This window comes from Panthera uncia, chromosome X, assembly GCF_023721935.1.
Source record: "Panthera uncia isolate 11264 chromosome X, Puncia_PCG_1.0, whole genome shotgun sequence".
NCBI classification, from domain to species: Eukaryota; Metazoa; Chordata; class Mammalia; order Carnivora; family Felidae; genus Panthera; species Panthera uncia.
In genome coordinates this window covers 40,756,741-40,774,160 of record NC_064817.1, presented here as the reverse complement: position 1 = coordinate 40,774,160, position 17,420 = coordinate 40,756,741, and the positions used below count along the sequence as shown (strand labels likewise).

The 17,420-nt window shown below is 55.1% G+C and overlaps 2 protein-coding genes across 4 annotated transcripts in view; one reads left to right on the top strand and one right to left on the bottom strand.

Moving 5' to 3' along the window:
• The window catches only part of GPKOW (G-patch domain and KOW motifs), a 123,052-nt gene that overhangs the window by 45,875 nt on the left and 59,757 nt on the right, over positions 1-17,420 (top strand). The window lies entirely within an intron of this gene.
• Positions 65-15,156, bottom strand: CCDC120 (coiled-coil domain containing 120). 3 transcript variants are annotated; one of them, XM_049643822.1, is made up of 12 exons: positions 14,860-15,156; positions 10,890-10,972; positions 10,615-10,755; positions 7,262-7,361; positions 6,995-7,085; positions 6,717-6,850; positions 5,907-6,047; positions 5,228-5,522; positions 4,808-4,870; positions 4,353-4,527; positions 4,124-4,222; positions 65-2,935 (listed from the first exon to the last, which is right to left on the bottom strand). In XM_049643822.1, the coding sequence occupies exons 5-12, from the start codon at positions 7,041-7,043 to the stop codon at positions 1,999-2,001; spliced, it is 1,893 nt and encodes a 630-aa protein (XP_049499779.1). In that variant the 5' UTR covers positions 7,044-7,085; positions 7,262-7,361; positions 10,615-10,755; positions 10,890-10,972; positions 14,860-15,156; the 3' UTR covers positions 65-1,998. The 3 variants fall into 3 exon arrangements, with proteins under 3 accessions (XP_049499779.1, XP_049499780.1, XP_049499782.1); XM_049643823.1 differs by lacking the exons at positions 10,615-10,755; positions 10,890-10,972; XM_049643825.1 differs by lacking the exons at positions 7,262-7,361; positions 10,615-10,755; positions 10,890-10,972; positions 14,860-15,156 and having other exon boundaries at positions 65-1,523; positions 2,021-2,935.

The following is a 17,420-nucleotide window of genomic DNA, read 5'->3' as shown; positions in this document are numbered from 1 at the left end:
TTCTGCTTTTTGATCCTGCTAGACTCTTTCTGACTAGGTCTTTTTGTGTCAAATACATGGACTGAAGGGGTGAGCTCTCAGTTCCTCCCTCGAACCTGTTATCTCTGGCGTGGCATTAACACACAAGGTAGTTAAGGGCAGGGTGTTTCCTATCACTTGTATTACTGAGGACTCTTGTTCAGGGCAGGCCAGCAATCTGAGTGCAGACAGGAAGACGTGACCCCACATCACAGCAAGAAAAGCCAAAGTAGATGGTATTATCACGGGCTGTTTCCAGTGTTCTATTTCTTATCACATGGAGTCATAAAAATATATTATCTGGTCTTAACTACAGGTGTGGGCCCCCAAGACAAGGCAGACAGAGGAGTAACACATGGGTTCAGTTTACACATTTATTATAGAAATCCCCTTCCAGTGTGGGTAGTGTCTTGGGCCCAGGTCCATTGGTAGAAAAAGAAAAGTTTAACACCAGGTAAAGGAGGTAGGGGGACCCCCAGCTCCAGAAAGTCACAGATAGGTATCATAGAAAACACAGCTTGTATAGATTTAAAAAGTGGTGGATGGAACGAAAGCCAAGGAAGACGTGACGTAGCCTGTGGCCAGACGTCACCTGAGGATTTTACTGGCATCCACCAGATGCCAGATTCCACCACCGCAGCATCCCAGGACACAACACACCCGATGGCTCTGCCCTCTGGCCCCTCCTGCAGGGCTTCCTGACTGGGGACAGATAGGGCAGAGGCTGCCACCAAACGCTGGGCCATCTAGTCCTGTGGGCAGAGGCAGCGGGCACAGACAGGCAGACAGGGACTGGGGCTCCTTCTGGCACCCCTGGGGGTAGGAAAATGAACCCAAGCCCCCTACCCAGACTTCAGTCTTTCCAATTGCAGGCAGAGAGCCCACCTCCCCAATAACTGCCCTGGTGGGGGGTGGCAGGGGGTTCTGTTCACACGAGTCTCCTGGCTGCCCCAAACAGGGCCATGAGACCCTATATGATCCGTTTTGTGGAGGGGGTTCCTGAATGGAACAGGCTGGGCATGGGGACAGGAATGAGCCCAACCAGGACGAGATCACAGTTTCCCTTTTATAAAACGTCTAGCGTTGGGGGAAGACAGCGAATATCTAAATCACAACTGTAAACAGAAATGGAAGAAGGGGCTCAGAGTCCCCATTACACCATCCTCCCTCTTTTAAGCTGGCTGAGGGCCCCAGTTCCCAGCACAGTGTGAGAGGGGAAACAGGGTGTCAGACACCTTCGTGGGTCCACAAGGTGCCAGGGGCCTTGGAAGATCAGGTTCGGCACCCCCCCAGGACTGAGAGCAACCACACCCCAGGGTTCAGCGAGGTCAGCTGTGTGCTCCCCAGACTAAAGCCGTGCCCAGGCCAACAAGGAGCGTATCAGAAGGGGTCAGACCAGTGTCCCCGGGGTCTGGGGGTCAGAACTGGAGGACTGCTCCCCCTCTAGCGTCAGGTCACTTAAACGAGCGCTCAGCTCCGGAGCATACAGGAAATCCGCGTAGTATCTTTAGAAGGGGTAGCAGGAATCCAGACAGGGTGGCAAGACAGAGGAGAGAGGAAAAGACAAACAAGACACAGAAAGAGAGGAAAAGAAGCTCGTTAAAGAGGCGGAGGCAGACACAGGAGAGCACGTCTGGGCTTGCAAGCATGGGGAGCACAGCAAAAAGGAAGAAGAGAAAAACGAGGGGCCCGGGAGGCCCTTCCTCCCAGCACCCTGCTTTCAAGGCTCATTTCAGCTGACATGCACTGTTTTGTTCCAATATTACAATTCTTCTATGGCTTGGTGGAAAATTGCTGCTGCCAGGGCCCAAGACACCCCTCTCCACCAAGCCCCCACGGACTCATGCAGGTTAGGCAGGGCCTGATGACCCTGTGCCGAGGCCGCAGCTAGTTCTCTCGTGGTCTGAGTCATTAGCTACCATGACTGGCTGCTACCCAGCCTGGACACCTTTGCCATCTGCCTCCAGAGACCCCTACCCATCAGTAAAAGCACCCCCCATACCTGCCGGAGACAGGGGGTGCCGTGAAACTCCTCGAGTGCGGGAGCGGCGCCTGGCTGGGGGCCCCATACAGCGCCTGGCCCACCTCATAGCAGCGGGCATGGAGGAAGGGTGGGTGTTGCGGGCCCATGTGGGGGGGAACAGGCCGGCGCTGGGGCCCGGCGGCCAGTCCCGAGTTGCGGATGTACCAGTCCCGCAGCCCCTCCAGGGCAAGGTTCTTATGACCACTGCGCTCACCAGCCGGGGGGATACGGGTGGGCGGGGGCATCCACAGCAGAGGGTTGGGATGCACCTCTGGACCCTCGGTGGCCTCCAGGGGCAGGCCACAGGGCTTGGTGCGGGTAGCACGGGTGTGGGGATCCTTGCTGCGGAGGAGGGGGCTGCTGCCGTCAGCTGCATATACAGGTGGTGGACCTGGAAGCATGGTGAGGAGCCCATCCCGGCGGGAGAGGGGTCCTGGGACCTCAGCCGCAGGCAGCAGCTCCCCCCAGCCTGCCCCACCACCACTGCGGGGCAGGCCCCGGTCCAGGGAATAGTCCAAGAGGAAGTCCCCACACACAGGTGGGAGCCGGGGGGCCCCTCGGGAGGCGGGGGCAGCTGAGCTAGGCCGGGCAGCCCGGGGAGGGTCTGGGGGGCCGGATGTGCGGGAGGAGAAGGCAGGGGTTGGTTGGGGGTGCTCGTATAGCACCTCACTGCTCTTGCAGACCGGGGGGCCAGCGGCAGGGGGAGCCAGAGGCGCCGGCGGGGAGCCAGCTCCCCCGCCAGCCGCCCGGTCCACAAGCAGGGCTTCAGAGCTGTTGCTGCGGCGGGTGCGGGCTGCAAAGAGGGAGGCACGGTCGGAGGCCGGGTCCGCCCGGGGGAAGCCCATTTGGGAGTCCTGGCTGCCGGACCACTGGCGAGAATGGAGGCCTTCGGGTCTAGGAACGCAGAGGTGGGGGTGACAAGAGTAGGGTCAGAAATATCAGGCCAAGTGCCCACCGTACCTCAATCCTTCCTGAGCCTTCAACTTGCACCAAAGGGACACAGGATTAGGAACTGTGTGTATAAAGGTGTTAGGTAGTGGCGTGTAAAAGACAGCAGAGGTTCTGTCTGACGCTGGGGGGTGGAGGGACTGAAGACGTATGGGGGGATATCAGTGCCAACGCCAAGGGAGATGCCTGTGGCAGGGGCAGGGGAGTGCTGGAGAGGAAGTGCTAGCAGAGGAAGGCCAAAAGAGGGCTCTTCCCAACAGACATGACCCTCAGCCCTACTACCGCGTGTCTCGTAGCCCCCCACCGCCTCCACGATGGGGTCCTGATCCTTGGGTCCGGAATTCAACTTCCTGAACTCTGTCCCCCCCATGTGTATGAACCACCCGAAACTATCATCCCAACAGCCACCGGTCACAGGATGCAAGTGCCATAAGGACCCGGACTTTGTTTTGTTCACAGCCTTGGAGAAGCAGGCACTTGGCAAGTATTTAAGAAGCACAAGGGTACAGTGTTTAAAAGCACAGACTCGGGGCGCCTGGGTGGCTCAGTCGGTTAAGCATCCGACTTCGGCTCAGGTCATGATCTCACAGTCTGTGAGTTCGAGCCCTGCATCGGGCTCTGTGCTGATGTCTCAGAGCCTGGAGCCTGCTTCCGATTCTGTGTCTCCCTCTGTCTCTGCCCCTTCCCTGCTCATGCTCTGTCTCTCTCTGTCTCAAAAATAAATAAAAACATTAAAAAAAAAAAAAAGCACAGACTCTAGAGTCAGACTTGCCTGGGTTCAAACACCAGGTCTTCGGTTTACTAACAAGTCACTTAACCTTTCTGTGCCTCAGTTTTCTCATCTGTAAAACGGGATCAGCAATAGCACCTATTGGAAAGCATGGATTCCCAGCAGATGGTAGATGCTCAGTACATGTTAACCAGAACTTACTGTGCCTACAGTGTCTTTCAGAGGCAGGTATTATTATGCCCACTTCGCAGATGAGGAGCAAAGATTCAAAGAGAAATGACTTAACCAAAATACACCTTTCAAAGCCCAGCCTCTCACATCCCATGCCCTTTGATAATGCTCTCCCAGTTAGAACTAACAGTTCCTTCCTCTAGTCCATGAACCCACCCTCACAGTCCCCTTACTTGCAGAGCTGGGGGCCAGCGCCCCGGGTGAGGACAGGGGTGGCAGGCACACTTCGCCCCTCAAAACTGGAGGCACTCCTGGGCAGCGAGCGTGTGGGGCTAGACAGAGATGGGCAGGCCCAGGTCAGGGGCCAGGTTAGAGACCATACCCACCAGCAGGCCCTCCTGCCAGCCCCAGGCTCAGGATCCTGCTCCTGGTTCCTGGGGGAAGGATGGGGCTCACCCTCACCTGGTGGGGCTGGCCACAGAGTTCCGCCGGCTCTTCAAATCCCCATAAAGATCTGACGGCGGTGGTTTCCATGGGGTTCGCCGCTCAGGGCTGCCCCCTGACACTGTCCGCAGTTGGTCCCAGGCTTTGGGCGGCGAGGGGCGCTCAGCCAGAGGGAAGCAGCTGCGGGGCTCCTCTGAGAGGAAGGCAGAAAGTGGGGGAGAAGTCAATGAGAGGGGGCCAGATGGGTTGCAGGCAAAGCAAAGGGCAGGAGCCAGGGAGACAGGCAGTGGCAGCGGGCTGGGCAGGGGCTAATACATGGGGCTGGAACTGGGGCTGATGAGCTGGGCAAGGTGACGCAAGAAAGACAGGGGTCCCACACGAGGATGGGGCATGGCTGAGCTGGGGTTGAAGAGGGAGGGGAGGGGCTGAGCATCAAAGGATGGATGGGTCTGTGGGGGGACAGAGGTCCTCACCATTATCATGGCTGGCTCCAGACTCTGACAGGGAGCTGCTCTCGGAGTGCAGAACTACGTCCTCTATAGGTGAGAAGGGGGAGACCCAGGCCTATCAATACAAGGCCTGGGTGCCATCCCCTTACACCACTGGATGGTCTCCTCCCTGCCCTGTTCCTTCCCAATAACCCACCTTCACCTGAGTCCAAGACCACCTGAGGCTCGGCTCCTCGTTCTCCTGGTGCCATGTGGTCTAGTTCCCAGCGGCCCCACCCATGCTGTGGAGCCAGTTCATCACAACTCCTCTTACAAGTCAGGTCCCTTAAGATCCACCTCGCTCCCACTTTTCACTATTTACCCACCCCACCCCTACCGTGTCCCTCAGCCGATGCCATGCTCTGCTTTCACCGTGGGGGCCGGGGGCAATGGGGCCCGGCTCACCTTGGCTGAGCTGAGCGAGGCGTGTGCCCAGGCAGACTCCTTGGGCCGTGATAACTGCCCCTGTGGACAGGGGTAGGGGCTGCGGTGGTGGGAGCACCGGGAGGCCAAGGCGGGCCCGGAGGTCCCCAAGCTGTTCCTCCAGCTCATGCAGCCTCCGCAGCGCGTCTGCCTGGACCTGGCGCCGGCGCCGGCGCTGCTCGATGCTCAGCTCAGGGGCCAAGGCCAGGCGGCGGGCGGCGGCCGCAATCTGCTGCTGCACAGACACCTCACGCTCCAGCGCCTCAAGAGCCAGCTCCTGTGGGACCCACCCAAGAGGGTGGGACAGGACCAAATGTTGGAAATGGCCAAGCACAGGGACCACTTCGGGCACAGCCTGTCTCCACTTGAGGTGGGGGAGGGGGGCGGTGCTATTCTAGGGTGGAGCTCATTTCTTCTGCAGGCAGGGCCTGTCTCGATTAAGAGACTAGACATACTCATTTTCCTGAGGGTGAGAGGCTTATCACGGACGAGAACCAGCATCCTCCCTCAGAGCCAGAACCCACCTCCCTCAAGTCATTCCCTCCTCACCTCAGCCTCTCCCTCCCCTGGACGCAACCCCAGCCCTGCCTGGCTTCCTCTAGGCTCCTCTTCCTCTGCACCCGTCCCACCCCCATCTTGCTCTCCAAGCCCATCTGTTCACCTCAGCAGGGCACAAGGAGTGGTGTGCTGGGTTGGGGTGCGGCGGAGGGTAGGCTCGGGCCGCAGGGGGCCGCCGGCGGACCAACTGGGGCCGTTCACCAGGCTCCAGCGGGCACTCGGGGGGCAGCTGGCCAGTCAGCTCCTGGTGGGGGCAGGGGTCAGAGACTACCAAGGGTTAGCTGGGGGAATGGGGCAAAGCAATAACGACTCCTGAAGCTACAGGTGTCCTACTAAGAGAGCAGTGATGCTGAGCACGCCATGCCTATTACTTCTCTCCCTCTTCCCAATTCTCCACCAGACAGGTGTGCTGTGTGCTCTCAGCCCCTTGGTGGCCCAAATCCCTGGGGCAGTGGGCATGGGAGGTAGGGGGACCTGCTTTGGAATCCAGAATTTCTTATTTTTTGTAAACGTGACACAGTCTACATACTGCATGATATGTAACACCCCCCTCAGGGCCTGGGGCTGCATGCTCTGAACCACACGATCATTTCTGGCAAACCGTGTAGACATTCACACCAAGAGGAATAAATCAAAACTATAACTCACCCCTTGTCAGTTCAGATCGGGTTTTACTGCCAGATTTTGGAAATAGCCATTATTTTTGAGGCATTTTGGATTTCAAACTGCTGATAGGGAACTGCAGGCCTGCACTGCCATATTTTACAGATTTGAAGATGTCTAAGTTGAGCTTTGAGAAGCTACAAGGTGACAGGGCATCTACAGCTCAGACAGGTGGCTCAGCACCTACCTAGTGGCCCCGTCTCCTCACGGCCACCCCACCCACCAGGCACTCTTAGGGCCAGGCTCTCACCGCCTCCTGGAGACACACTTTGCGGAGCTCCTGAAGTTTCAGGCTCAGGGCCTCCTGTAGGGCCCGCTGCCGGTCGAGCAGCCCCCGCAGACGCTCTGACTTCATCTGGGGGACAGCCTCTCCAAACAGGGCAGCTGGACACAGAAAGAGCAAAGTTCAGAGCAAAGATCAGCCAGGGCACCCTGGCACAGCTGTGGGGCCAGAGACCAACCCTTTCCAAGTAGGCAGGTGGTGACTCAGAGCAGGGGAAGAGGCAGAAAAGGGAACCAGCCAGCTACCTGAGGCATTGAAGGTGGGAGAGCTGATCAGCTGACCTTTGACTTCCATCCTGGTGCTGTCGAGAGGCCGTGGCTGATGGCTGGACAAGGCCTAGCAGTAACGCACAGGGGCCATTAAGGAAGCGTATTCTGTGTTCCCCCAGCCCCTGCCCCTACCCAACTTCCCACACCCCAGCTGGGAAGAAGGGGGACCCTGACCCCACCCGCCTGATTGACCTGCCCTCTCAGAAATCTGTGTCAGTGTCCGGACCCACTTGGCCCTGGTACCTTGGTTCCCTTCCCATTGAGTGGGAGCACAGCAAGCGGGGAGCTGGGCGGACTTATGACGCCTCCTCAGAGGTCCATGGGCCACAGTCAGGAGTCTTGCCTGGGAAGGGAGAGTTAAGGGTACAGATTCAGCCAACTATAACAACAGTGGGCACTTATTGAGCACCTGGGTGCCTGGAACAGTTACCTTCCATGCCACATTTAATCTTTACAACCACCCTGTGATGGCAGTTCTGTGATTATTGCTCCCATTTTAGAGATGAAGACAGTAAGTCACAGAGGGGTGAAATAACATCCATGGTTAAGGATGTAGCAGCCTAGGCCCACCCCTCTGGCCCGACTCTCCCTCACTGGAGCTCTTCTAACTCCACTAATTCGTCATAAGCTCCCAGTCCAGTGAGCCTCAGGGCCTTTGCTCAGGCTATGGCTGTCTGGAGTGCTCTTTTCATGTCTTGCCTCTCTGGCCCCTGGCTCTCACATTCTAGGGCTTAAATGTCACTTCCAGAGATGGATCCCTACATTATGTCCCCTCATAACTGCTGTCCAGCAAGAGACTGAGCCTCCTTTACATATCTGCGAAGACAAGAAACATATCTGTCCTGGTTTTTTTTTTTTGGTATCTCTGGCACTCAGAACACTTCTGAGCATGTAGCAAGTACTCAATGAATGTCTGTTGCATAAATGAAAGAATGCCAAAGTAGCCAAGCTAGGGATCTAGCCCAGATCTGTGGGTCTCTATTTGTCCCAACTCCATCTTGTGGCCTTGATGCAGCGGGGGAGTGTTTCCTTAGCCCCAGGACCCCTCCAGCCCCTCTCCCCACCCCAACCTGTCCTGTACCCAGCACAGAGAAGACGCCCTGCCGGGACTGTGATCAGAAAAGTCCATAGCTGCAGATAACAAGCCTCCTGCCTCCTGCTTCCTTCTCTGCCCCCAGACACCCTGGCTGACCACAGAACCTGCCTTGGCTGGCTGCCAGCCCTGCCCTCATCCCCTCCTCTGGAGTTTGCTCCTTCCCTCCCACATCCTGCTTGGTCCCCAGCTGGGTAGCCGGGTGACATCACCTCCCACCACCTGGCCTGACCTCAGCGGCAGGCAACTGGGAGGGCCTCATGAGGCCACAGACATCCCATACCCACCTAATCCCCACCTTTTCATGACATGGTGGCCAGCTGTGGAGAAGACCCAGGCAACCAAGGAGGTGTGGGTTCAAGCTCCTTCTCCATCTGTACGTTGGGGGATGTGGTCGACTGGCTAATATGGTGCCGCTAGTTTCTTGGCAGTCCTCCTACCGGCCCCATAGAGTCTGTATGCCCTCCACAAAACAGTGGTCCTCTGTCTTCAGCCTCAGGGACAGGGATCAGTCTCTCAAGCTTTTTGCACACCCAGGCAGCAATGCGTACTTTGCAGAGAGGTACTCAAATGCCCGGCCTCCAAGGTCCGACATTGCCCAGCACGGCGGGGTTTCCTTGAGGTCCCAGCTCAGCTTCCTCTGTCCCTAAGCTCCTGCGGCTCCTTCTTCTCCAACCCCCATTTGAGTTTGAGGAACTCTCCCAGGGCTCCCCTAATCCTTCCCCCACATCCCACACTGGGCTTCCTTAAGCCTTCTTTCCCTGAGAGCTCACTGCATCCTAGATCAACGGGGTCCAGACAGGAACCCCAACTCCACCCTGTAAGCCTGACCTTGGGGACATAGCTCAGGCCTGAGTCACAGGGTCACTGGGTAGGGAGACACAGGGTCAACGCCCCACACCCCCACATCTGGCTCCCAAACCTCTGCCTCCACTTGCCTCCCCTCTGCACATTTGCCTAGGGGTCCGGAACTCCCCTAGCCCCACCTGGAGATGGTGAAAAAGGGGATTCCAGCAGTCCCCTTCCCTAACGTCCCCCACACCCCCCCCCACACCAGCTCCTAAGTCCCGTCCCAGGAAGGGCTACAGCAGGAGAGCTGCAGAAGGTACCCCCCCATACACACCCAGAGGCGGGCCCAGCAGGTTTTTCAGGTCTGCCCTTCTGACACCACAGCCGAGAAAGAAATTCCTGGCCTTAATGACTGTTTACAACCAAGACACCTCACCTGGGTGGCACCCCAACACCCTCAGTGGGACCCCCATTTCCATATCTTGTCCCAATCAGAGCACAAACTCCCAGTGTCTGGAACTGTTCCCCACACTGCCCTGGAGGCCCCCCTGTCCCCACTCTGGGTGAACAGACGGGGCAGGCAGGTGCCAGGAAGTAGTTTCTCAACAGCCCAGTCTGAGCTTTGCTGGGGGGGGCCAGGCCCCAGGTTGCAGGAGGGCAGATGCTCCTTCCCAGGGTGGGGGAAAGGGGGAGAGGAAGTAGGGAGGACAGTGGAGAAGGGGGGACTCTGGCTTCTCTTCTCCCCCAACCCTTCCCCTTGTTCATTTCCGGCAAGGAATAGGCTTCTTGCCAGCAAAGGAAATTGGGCATTTTGGGCTTTGCTCTTCCACTTGGGCCCTCCTTCTTCGCTGTACCTCTTGCACAGACTTGGTTTTCTCCCACAGGGGGCCTCAGTACACCCTAGACCCTTCTTCCCCTACCCTGCCCCTGGGCCCCCTGTTCCCAGGTGCTCACCAACGCCAGAGAGGTGCTGTGGGGTGGCCTCAAGTACCTCGACAAAATAGTTGTCTCAACCAGGCCCTGTTCCAGCTGGTAGTGGCAGTGAGCAGTGAGCCAGTGGCAGATGCCTAGGCCGCCTCCCACTAGGCAATAGCCCAGCCTACCTGGCCAGGGACTGGGCCAGCCCATACCTCTTAACCCTTGCCTGCCCTCACCAGGGCTCAGGACACCCTTAGGGGCAGTGTCAGGGCTAGGGCCCTTCAAGGCGTTCAGTGCGGCCAAGAAAAGAGCCCAGACAGCCCTGTTCTCCCCAGTCACCTAGCAGAGAACCAAGAAAGAAGGGCTAAGGGTAGTGGGAGTGGGGCTGCCCCTGGTGCTACCCAGGTTCCCACGTCAGACCCTGACCACCCAAGGGTATTTATGACCTTGGAGCTGGGGGACGGAGTTCTGGGGTGTTGTTAAGCACACAGGAGGCCTCAGGTGTATGTAAATCTGGCGTGTGTCTCTTGGCACCGAGCACCACATTCCTGAGGCCCCTACCCTTTCCTCCCAGGGCAAGGCTGCGGTGGGATAAGGTCTTGGGACAACCGCCACCCTCACTGGGGTAAGTTTCCCAAGCTGGGGACAGAGGAGGTCAACTTTTCCCAGGAAAGACCGGGTCTCAAGACCCGACCACCCTCTGCACCTCCGGAAGAAATCATCCCAGCAAACTGACAAGACACACGTTTTCACCCATCCTGGTCGCTACGAACTTGGGAGGATGACGCAGACCCACCTCTTCATAGCCAGCTTGCCGATGAGGAAGCTGGGGCTTGGACAGGTGAAGAGGTCTGATTCTGATCACAGAGGCGTAAGAGCGGGTGGACTCAGAACTCAGGGGGCCGGGTCCTGGGTTGGAGGCAGACAGAGGCTACTCCTGCAAGGGAGGAGGAGTGGGGAGGGGGCTCATGCTTCTTCACATCCAGGCTGGCTCTCCCCCACTCCTCCCCCGTGGGCATTTCTGGCTAGGAGTCAAGGAAATTGAGGGCTCTGGCCTGCCCCGGCACATACCACACATCCTGTGCTCCATTTGGGACCATCTGCTCTGTGACCTCAGGGCCCAAGCCCAACCCGGGCCCCTGCAGCAGCCCATGCTGTGATGTGAAAGAGCAGAGTGAGGAAACCTCCCTCCCCACTTGGCAGGTGGGCCAAGCCTGGAGGGGAGCTCTGTATCAGCAACAACGCCCTGCCCCACACACATGCTATTGAGGCCTCCCGCCACCCTGCCCACCTTTCTTCCTGGGGGTGAGATTTCCGGCAAGGGACACAAAGGCCCCTTTCATCCACCCCCCTTTCTCCCTGCTTCACTGCTTAGGGCTGGTGGAGGCAGCAGCCATAAGGTAGGTGGCTGGGTGTTGACGGGGAGTGTCCCCTCAGCTGTGGCCTCTCCTGCATCTTGGCGGACACCAAGAATGTTGGGAAGAAGGACAGTTCTAAAACCAGAGCTGAGAGGGACAAGGGTATCTAGCTGGCAATGTAGAATGAATAGCAAGGCTTAGGTTTCCTCATCTGTAAAATGGGTAAACAATGGTTACATAGCCAACAAAGCCAGAGTCACTTTGGAAGGCATTTCAAAGTACACGGAAACTCACATCACGTCATTAATGACCGTTGATAACAACAAGAATAAACTCATGCAGAGGTGGCCTGGTGTAGGAGTAAGGAGGGGAAAGCAGGTAACTGGGCCTCTTGGGCCAGGCAGACAGGCGGGACAGAATCACCTGCACACATTGTTGCCCTGGTCCACGACTTCTAACAGCCTGGAAGATGGCCAACCTCTAGGCCCTACCCCAACCAGGGCCTGAACCTCATGTGGCCTCATGTAGGGGTAGCAAGTAGTAACTCTGGGATTCAACCCTGCTCTGCCACTTATGTCTATGTGACCGCTTGGACAAGTCACTTATCCTCTCTGTGCCTCAATGTCCTCATGTGTAAAATGGGGATCATAACAACAGTATGGACTTCACAGGATTGTTGTGAGCATGACTTGAATTAATACACTTAAAACTTGCTTAGGACAGTAACTGGCCCTTGGTAAGTGTTTGATGTGTGTTGGCTGTCACAATTAAATTTTTTTCAATGTTTATTTATTCTTGAGAGAGAGAGAGAGAGAGAGAGAGAGAGAGCGCGCGCAGGAAAGGGGCAGAGAGAGACACAGAATCTGAAGCAGGCTCCAGGCTCGGAGCTGTCAGCACAGAGCCCAACAGGGGACTCGAACCCAAGAACCATGAGATCATGACCTGAGCCAACGTCTGATGCCTAATCGACTAAGTCACTCAGGTGCCCTGTCATAATTACAACTATTCCTCTCAATCCAAACTCAGCAATCAAATGTGTGTGTGTGTCTGTGTGTTTGTGCATATTTTTTTGAGACCAAGCTGGTATCCCTGTGCTATACCTGATAAATTTGAAGCAGAGCTGTTGTTCGTCAAATAAACATGTCCAAATTCTCACTATCCAAAATCAAGAACTAAATGTATTCAGATGCACTGGTGAGACAGAGCTCGTATCCCTCAGCCTCCAAACCCTCCCTACCTGCTACCCAGACATGGAACCCTCCCTATCAATCCAGGCATATTTGAAACAGAGTTGTTTTCCCTCATTATCTGACTTCTCCCTACTCAACATCAAAAATGCAGGAACCAAACATCTTCAGATCAATTCTCTGAACACTCACTATCCATATACACGAGCTGAATGGATCTGGATGCACTTTTGAGATAGAGCTGGCACCCACTACTCTTTGAGCTTTCCTTACGAGGCAAGATGCAGGAACCAAATATATTCACACAACACGGTATTCTTACTATCCCAACTCTTGCCACTGGAGCTCAGGGAAATGAATCGATTTGAATATATTTTTTTAGTTGGGGCCATTGTCCCTCACCTCCCCGCTCACTGTGTAAAATGCAAAACCAAAAAACCTCCATATAACCTGGTATCTTTTACTGTCTGAACTACCCAAGCTCTCCCTCTCAGAAGTCAGGTGCCAAACAGACACTGGGACAATGAAGGATGCTTGTGTTGTTATTAATAGGTTTGGATAAACGTTTTAGATGAATGAGATGGGTCTAGTATCTCACTATTCAAAATCTCACTATTCTATGACAAATGGAGGAAACAAAACATAACTGAATTAACACGTTATCTTCTCACTCTCCACATTCTCCCTGCCTGTCCTCAGAATCAAGGAGATTCAGAGAGAGAACCTCGTATTGTTCTTGTGATTGTTATTGTCACTATTGGATAGGCCTGATTCTAACACCCAGTGACCACCCCCTACACACACACACACACACACACACACACACACACACACGCCCCACAGAGGTGGGATGGATTTAGCACCAAAATTTGTATTGCATACAGCCAAGAGAAGGGGGATAAACCCCCCACCCCCACTCCCAACACCCTCCCCACGAAGCCCTGAAGCCTCTGGCCTGGAATGGACTTTTTCCAGATCATGCACACCCAGGATTGAGACTAGGAGATGGGGTAACATGACACAGAAGATTCACACACACTCCTGAGTCCCCCACCCGTCTATGTTTGCTTGCCATCCGCCCCACCTGGACATGGGACAGCCCCCAACCTAGCAAGGCTGGAAACATGATCCAGACCACACAGACTCCCAGAGTCACTGAATAATTTAGGGTGTTCTTTCACACTCGGGGAGGGTGGGGGGCATAGGAACAGTTCCATGCTCTCCCGGGGCAGGGAGACAAATGCAAGCTCTGTGTGAGATCACTGGGTGGGGGTGAGGGACATCACATATGAAAACCCTCCTAGCCACACAGGGCCCACAAGGCTGCTTGCTCTTGCTCATGCTGAGAGAAGCATTTGGGATGAACTTGAGATCATGGGAACAGCAGAACCTCCAAGTTCAGGGGCAGGGTATAATGGGACCCCAGTTCTTTTAGGCTCAGAGGAGATGGAAAGCGGGTGTTAGGAAAAGAGAGCCTGAACAGGGTGGAGGGGCAAGGTAAGGGGTAGAACAGGGGTCTGGGGTTGGGACAGAAAGGGAGAGGGCAGGAAGGGGTGGAGGAGACAAGACAGAATCAGAGTCATTGTAGGATGGAGGTCGGGAGGCAGGACAGAGAAAGAGCCAAGACACTGGCCAGGGGATGGGATGGAGTGAGGTTCAGGAGAAGGGTAAGAGAAAAAGTAGGGGGCAGCAAGGAACAAAAGAGAAGAGCAAGGCAGGGTCAGTATAGAATAATCAGAAGACATGATGAAGGACAGGCCAAAACACCAGTCAAGGTAGGGGAGAGGGAAAAAGGGCAGGTTCAGGATGGAGGTAAGGAGCAGGAAAAGACTGGAACAGAAGAAGTATAGGCATGAGGACAGTGATGGGACAAGAGAAGACAGGAGACAACAGCATAGGGCTGGGGGCAGGGACAGGGCAGTTAACAGGGGTATGGTCTAAAGGGGGTGGGCCAGGATGGAGATGGGGAGTCAGGAGGGGACCAGGATAGTACAGATGGGGAGAAAGTTTAGAAATCAGAGGTCAGGAATCTGGACAGACCTGAATTAGACTGCGGTGAGGCGGGGCAGGACATGAATGGAAGGGGTTCAGGGACAAGAGTTTAGGGAACTGACGTGTCAAGCATCAGGACAGAAATCAGGATGATCAGGACAAGGCAAGATGAGCTTCAGGGATGGAACAGGGTCAAGCCAAGGATCCTGAGAAAAGAACTGGGTGGGGTTTGGGGTCAGGACTGGGTTTAGGGGAACAAAATAGGGATTGAGGATCACGCCAGGCCTAAACATGGTTAGGTCAGGGGTCAGAGCGGAGGTACTGGGGCCAAGACTGGCCAGAGCTTGAGGTTAAGAAAAGATGTAGTCAGGTCAGGTAGGGGTCGGGAGTGAGACCACAGGGTCAGAGGTCGCGGGTGCGCTCGCAGGTACAGCCCCTGCCGGCGTTTCCGGGCCCTCACCCCGCCCTGTCTCCTCCCTTCCTCTTCAAGCGGGCGTTACTCACCGAGGGTCCCCGTCCCGCGATGTAGGCGGGTCGCTGTAGGCCAGGAGGGGTGGTGGGTGCGCCCCTCCCTCGCCGCCCCCCCCCCGCTCGTCCCCGGCCTCGCGTCTACTCCCCTTCCGCGCCCTGCCCGTGGGCCGCGTTTGGCCGCGCGACTGTTAGCAGTGGGGGCCACACGGGGGGCGCGGGGAGGGTAGGAGAGGCGCGCGGACTCGGCCGCGGGCGGTGGACCCTAGCCCCCCACCTTCACCTCGGGTCCGTCCGCTCCCTGCGGCACCAACACCGCCGCCGCTGAGCGCGAGCCTGGGGGGAGGTGGGGGGACGGGGGCGGGGCGCAAGACCACAGCAGCGGCGGAGACCAAGTGCGCAGGCGCCAGTTTGGGTCTTCGATTTTCCTGCCCTGGGAGCGCCAGGAGTGAACCAGCTGGGAGCGCGTGCGCACACGCTTTCTCGAGGGCGGTGAAGCTCTCCTCTACTGAGGCCACGCCCCCTCGGTGATCAGACTGGAACCCCTCACCCAAGTCACCCCCGAACGGACCCCCAAGCAGGACCCTAAATTGCCTTCTATCAACCACCACACACTTCTAAACTCTTCTAAACTTCTGTGTCCCCAAACCACCCTCCATCATCCCTCAAAATGCATCCCCAAACTATTGCTCATTGATCCCAAGCAGTACCCCCAATCCACCCTCCGTGGACTCCCAAACTGTATGAATAAACTGCCATTCACTACCCCCAACTTGTTCCCCTAAACCATCTGTAATCAGCCCTAAAACCATTAACCTCCAAAGAGCACTTCCAAATCACTCTCCCATCTACCCCCAATATGCACCCCAAACACCCCATATTGACTCCAAAGCACTCTCCATGTACCCCCTGAAACATACTCTGCAGCCCAAAACTATACCTCCAAACCACTCACTCTTGAATTACCACTATACCTTGTCTTTCCCATGGATCCTAATTATACCCTCAAAATGTCTTTGAAAGCCACCAAGCATAATCTCTCCAAGAACCACCAAATATACTCCAAGTCCTCTGCATTAGCTTCCTGTGGCTGCTGTGATGAATTTACACAAACGTGGTGACTTACAACCTAAGAAATTTATCCTCTCACAGTTCTGGGGGCCAGAAGACCAAAATCAAGGTGCCAGTAGGGCTATGCTCCTCTTTCTAGGGGAGAATCTGTCACCTTCCTACATTAGCAGCTGTCAGCATTCCTTGGCCTATAACCACATCACTTGAATCTTTGCTTCCTTGGTCGCATTGCTTTCCATTCTGTCTATGAAATCTGCTTCTGCTTCCCTCTTCTAAGGACGTTTATTGGGTGCCTGGGTGGCTCAGTCGGTTAAGCATTCAACTCTTGGCTTCAGCTCAGGTCATGATCTCATGGTTCATGGGATCAAGCCCCGCATCAGGCTCTGTGCTGACAGAGTGGAGCCTGATTGGGATTCTCTCTCTCTCCCTCTTTCTCTGCCCCTCCCCTGCTTGCTCTCTCACTTTCTCTCTCAAAATAAATAGATAAACTTGAAGAAAAATTTAGGTAAGGACACTTGTTATTACAGTTAGGGTCCCCTTAATAATGCAGGATAATGTCCCCATCTCAAAATTCTTACCTTAATCATATCTGAAAACCACAAAGTCCTTTTTCTTTTTCTTTTTTGCCATCTAAGGTATACTCACATGTTCCAGGAATTAGGATGTGCATATCTTTTGGGGGGCATCATTCACCCTTTGGTTCCCAAAGTTATACATCTACCCCACATGCAAAACACATGTACCTCATCCCAATACCCCCAAAGGTTTGAACCATTACAGCATCAACTCAACTTCAAAATCTCACTTTAATTTCATCAGCTCAAAGGTTCCAAACCTCGTCATCTAAATCAGGTATAAGTGAGACTCTGGGTACAATCCAACCTAAGGCAACATTCCTCTCCATCTCTGGGCCTGTGAAACTAGAAAACAAGTTATCTATTCCCAAAACACAGTGGTGGGACAGACATGAAATAAGAGTTAAAGCCATTCCTATTCCAAAAGGGGGGAAATGGAAGGAAAAAAAGGTGTCACTGGTCCTGAGTAATTTTGAAATGCAGCAGGGCAAGTTCCATTAGGTTTCAAGGCCTGGAAATAATCCGCTATGGCTTGAAGTTCCACCTCTGGGCCCACAGCTCTGCCCTCAAAGTCATTCTTCCCTTCTTTTGAAGAGTAGCACATGTTTGCTGCTGAGTAGTTTTACCCTGTATCTTTCTGGTAGAATTTTGGGAGCCCAACATCCTTCCTTCATTTCAGAGTATTTCTGTTTCTTTCAAGCCGACCAGGCAGTGTTTCTGGCAATATAACCTTCCTTCTCAAAAATTTTGTGGGTCTTCCATGGAAGTCACAGGAATTCACACCATTAGACAAGAGGGTCCTCAAAAGATCTTCCATGGAAAATCCCATCTCTATTCCTGACTTCTGCTGAAATGGTTGACAGGATCCATGAGGCACACACCTTATCTCTTTAGTACTAGCAAAAGGCTGTCCAGCCACACCTTTAGTTCTCTCCAGAGCATACTTTCCTG

What these genes read in the sequence shown, in the direction of transcription:
- CCDC120 (XM_049643825.1), bottom strand. Translation starts at nt 7,043, where the DNA reads ATGGAAGTCAAAGGTCAGCTGATCAGCTCTCCCACCTTCAATGCCTCA. An exon ending in TCCCACCTTCAATGCCTCAG is followed by an intron (nt 6,851 to 6,994) that starts GTAGCTGGCTGG and finishes TTCTGTGTCCAG; the next exon opens with CTGCCCTGTTTGGAGAGGCT. An exon ending in AAGTGTGTCTCCAGGAGGCG is followed by an intron (nt 6,048 to 6,716) that starts GTGAGAGCCTGG and finishes TGCCCCCACCAG; the next exon opens with GAGCTGACTGGCCAGCTGCC.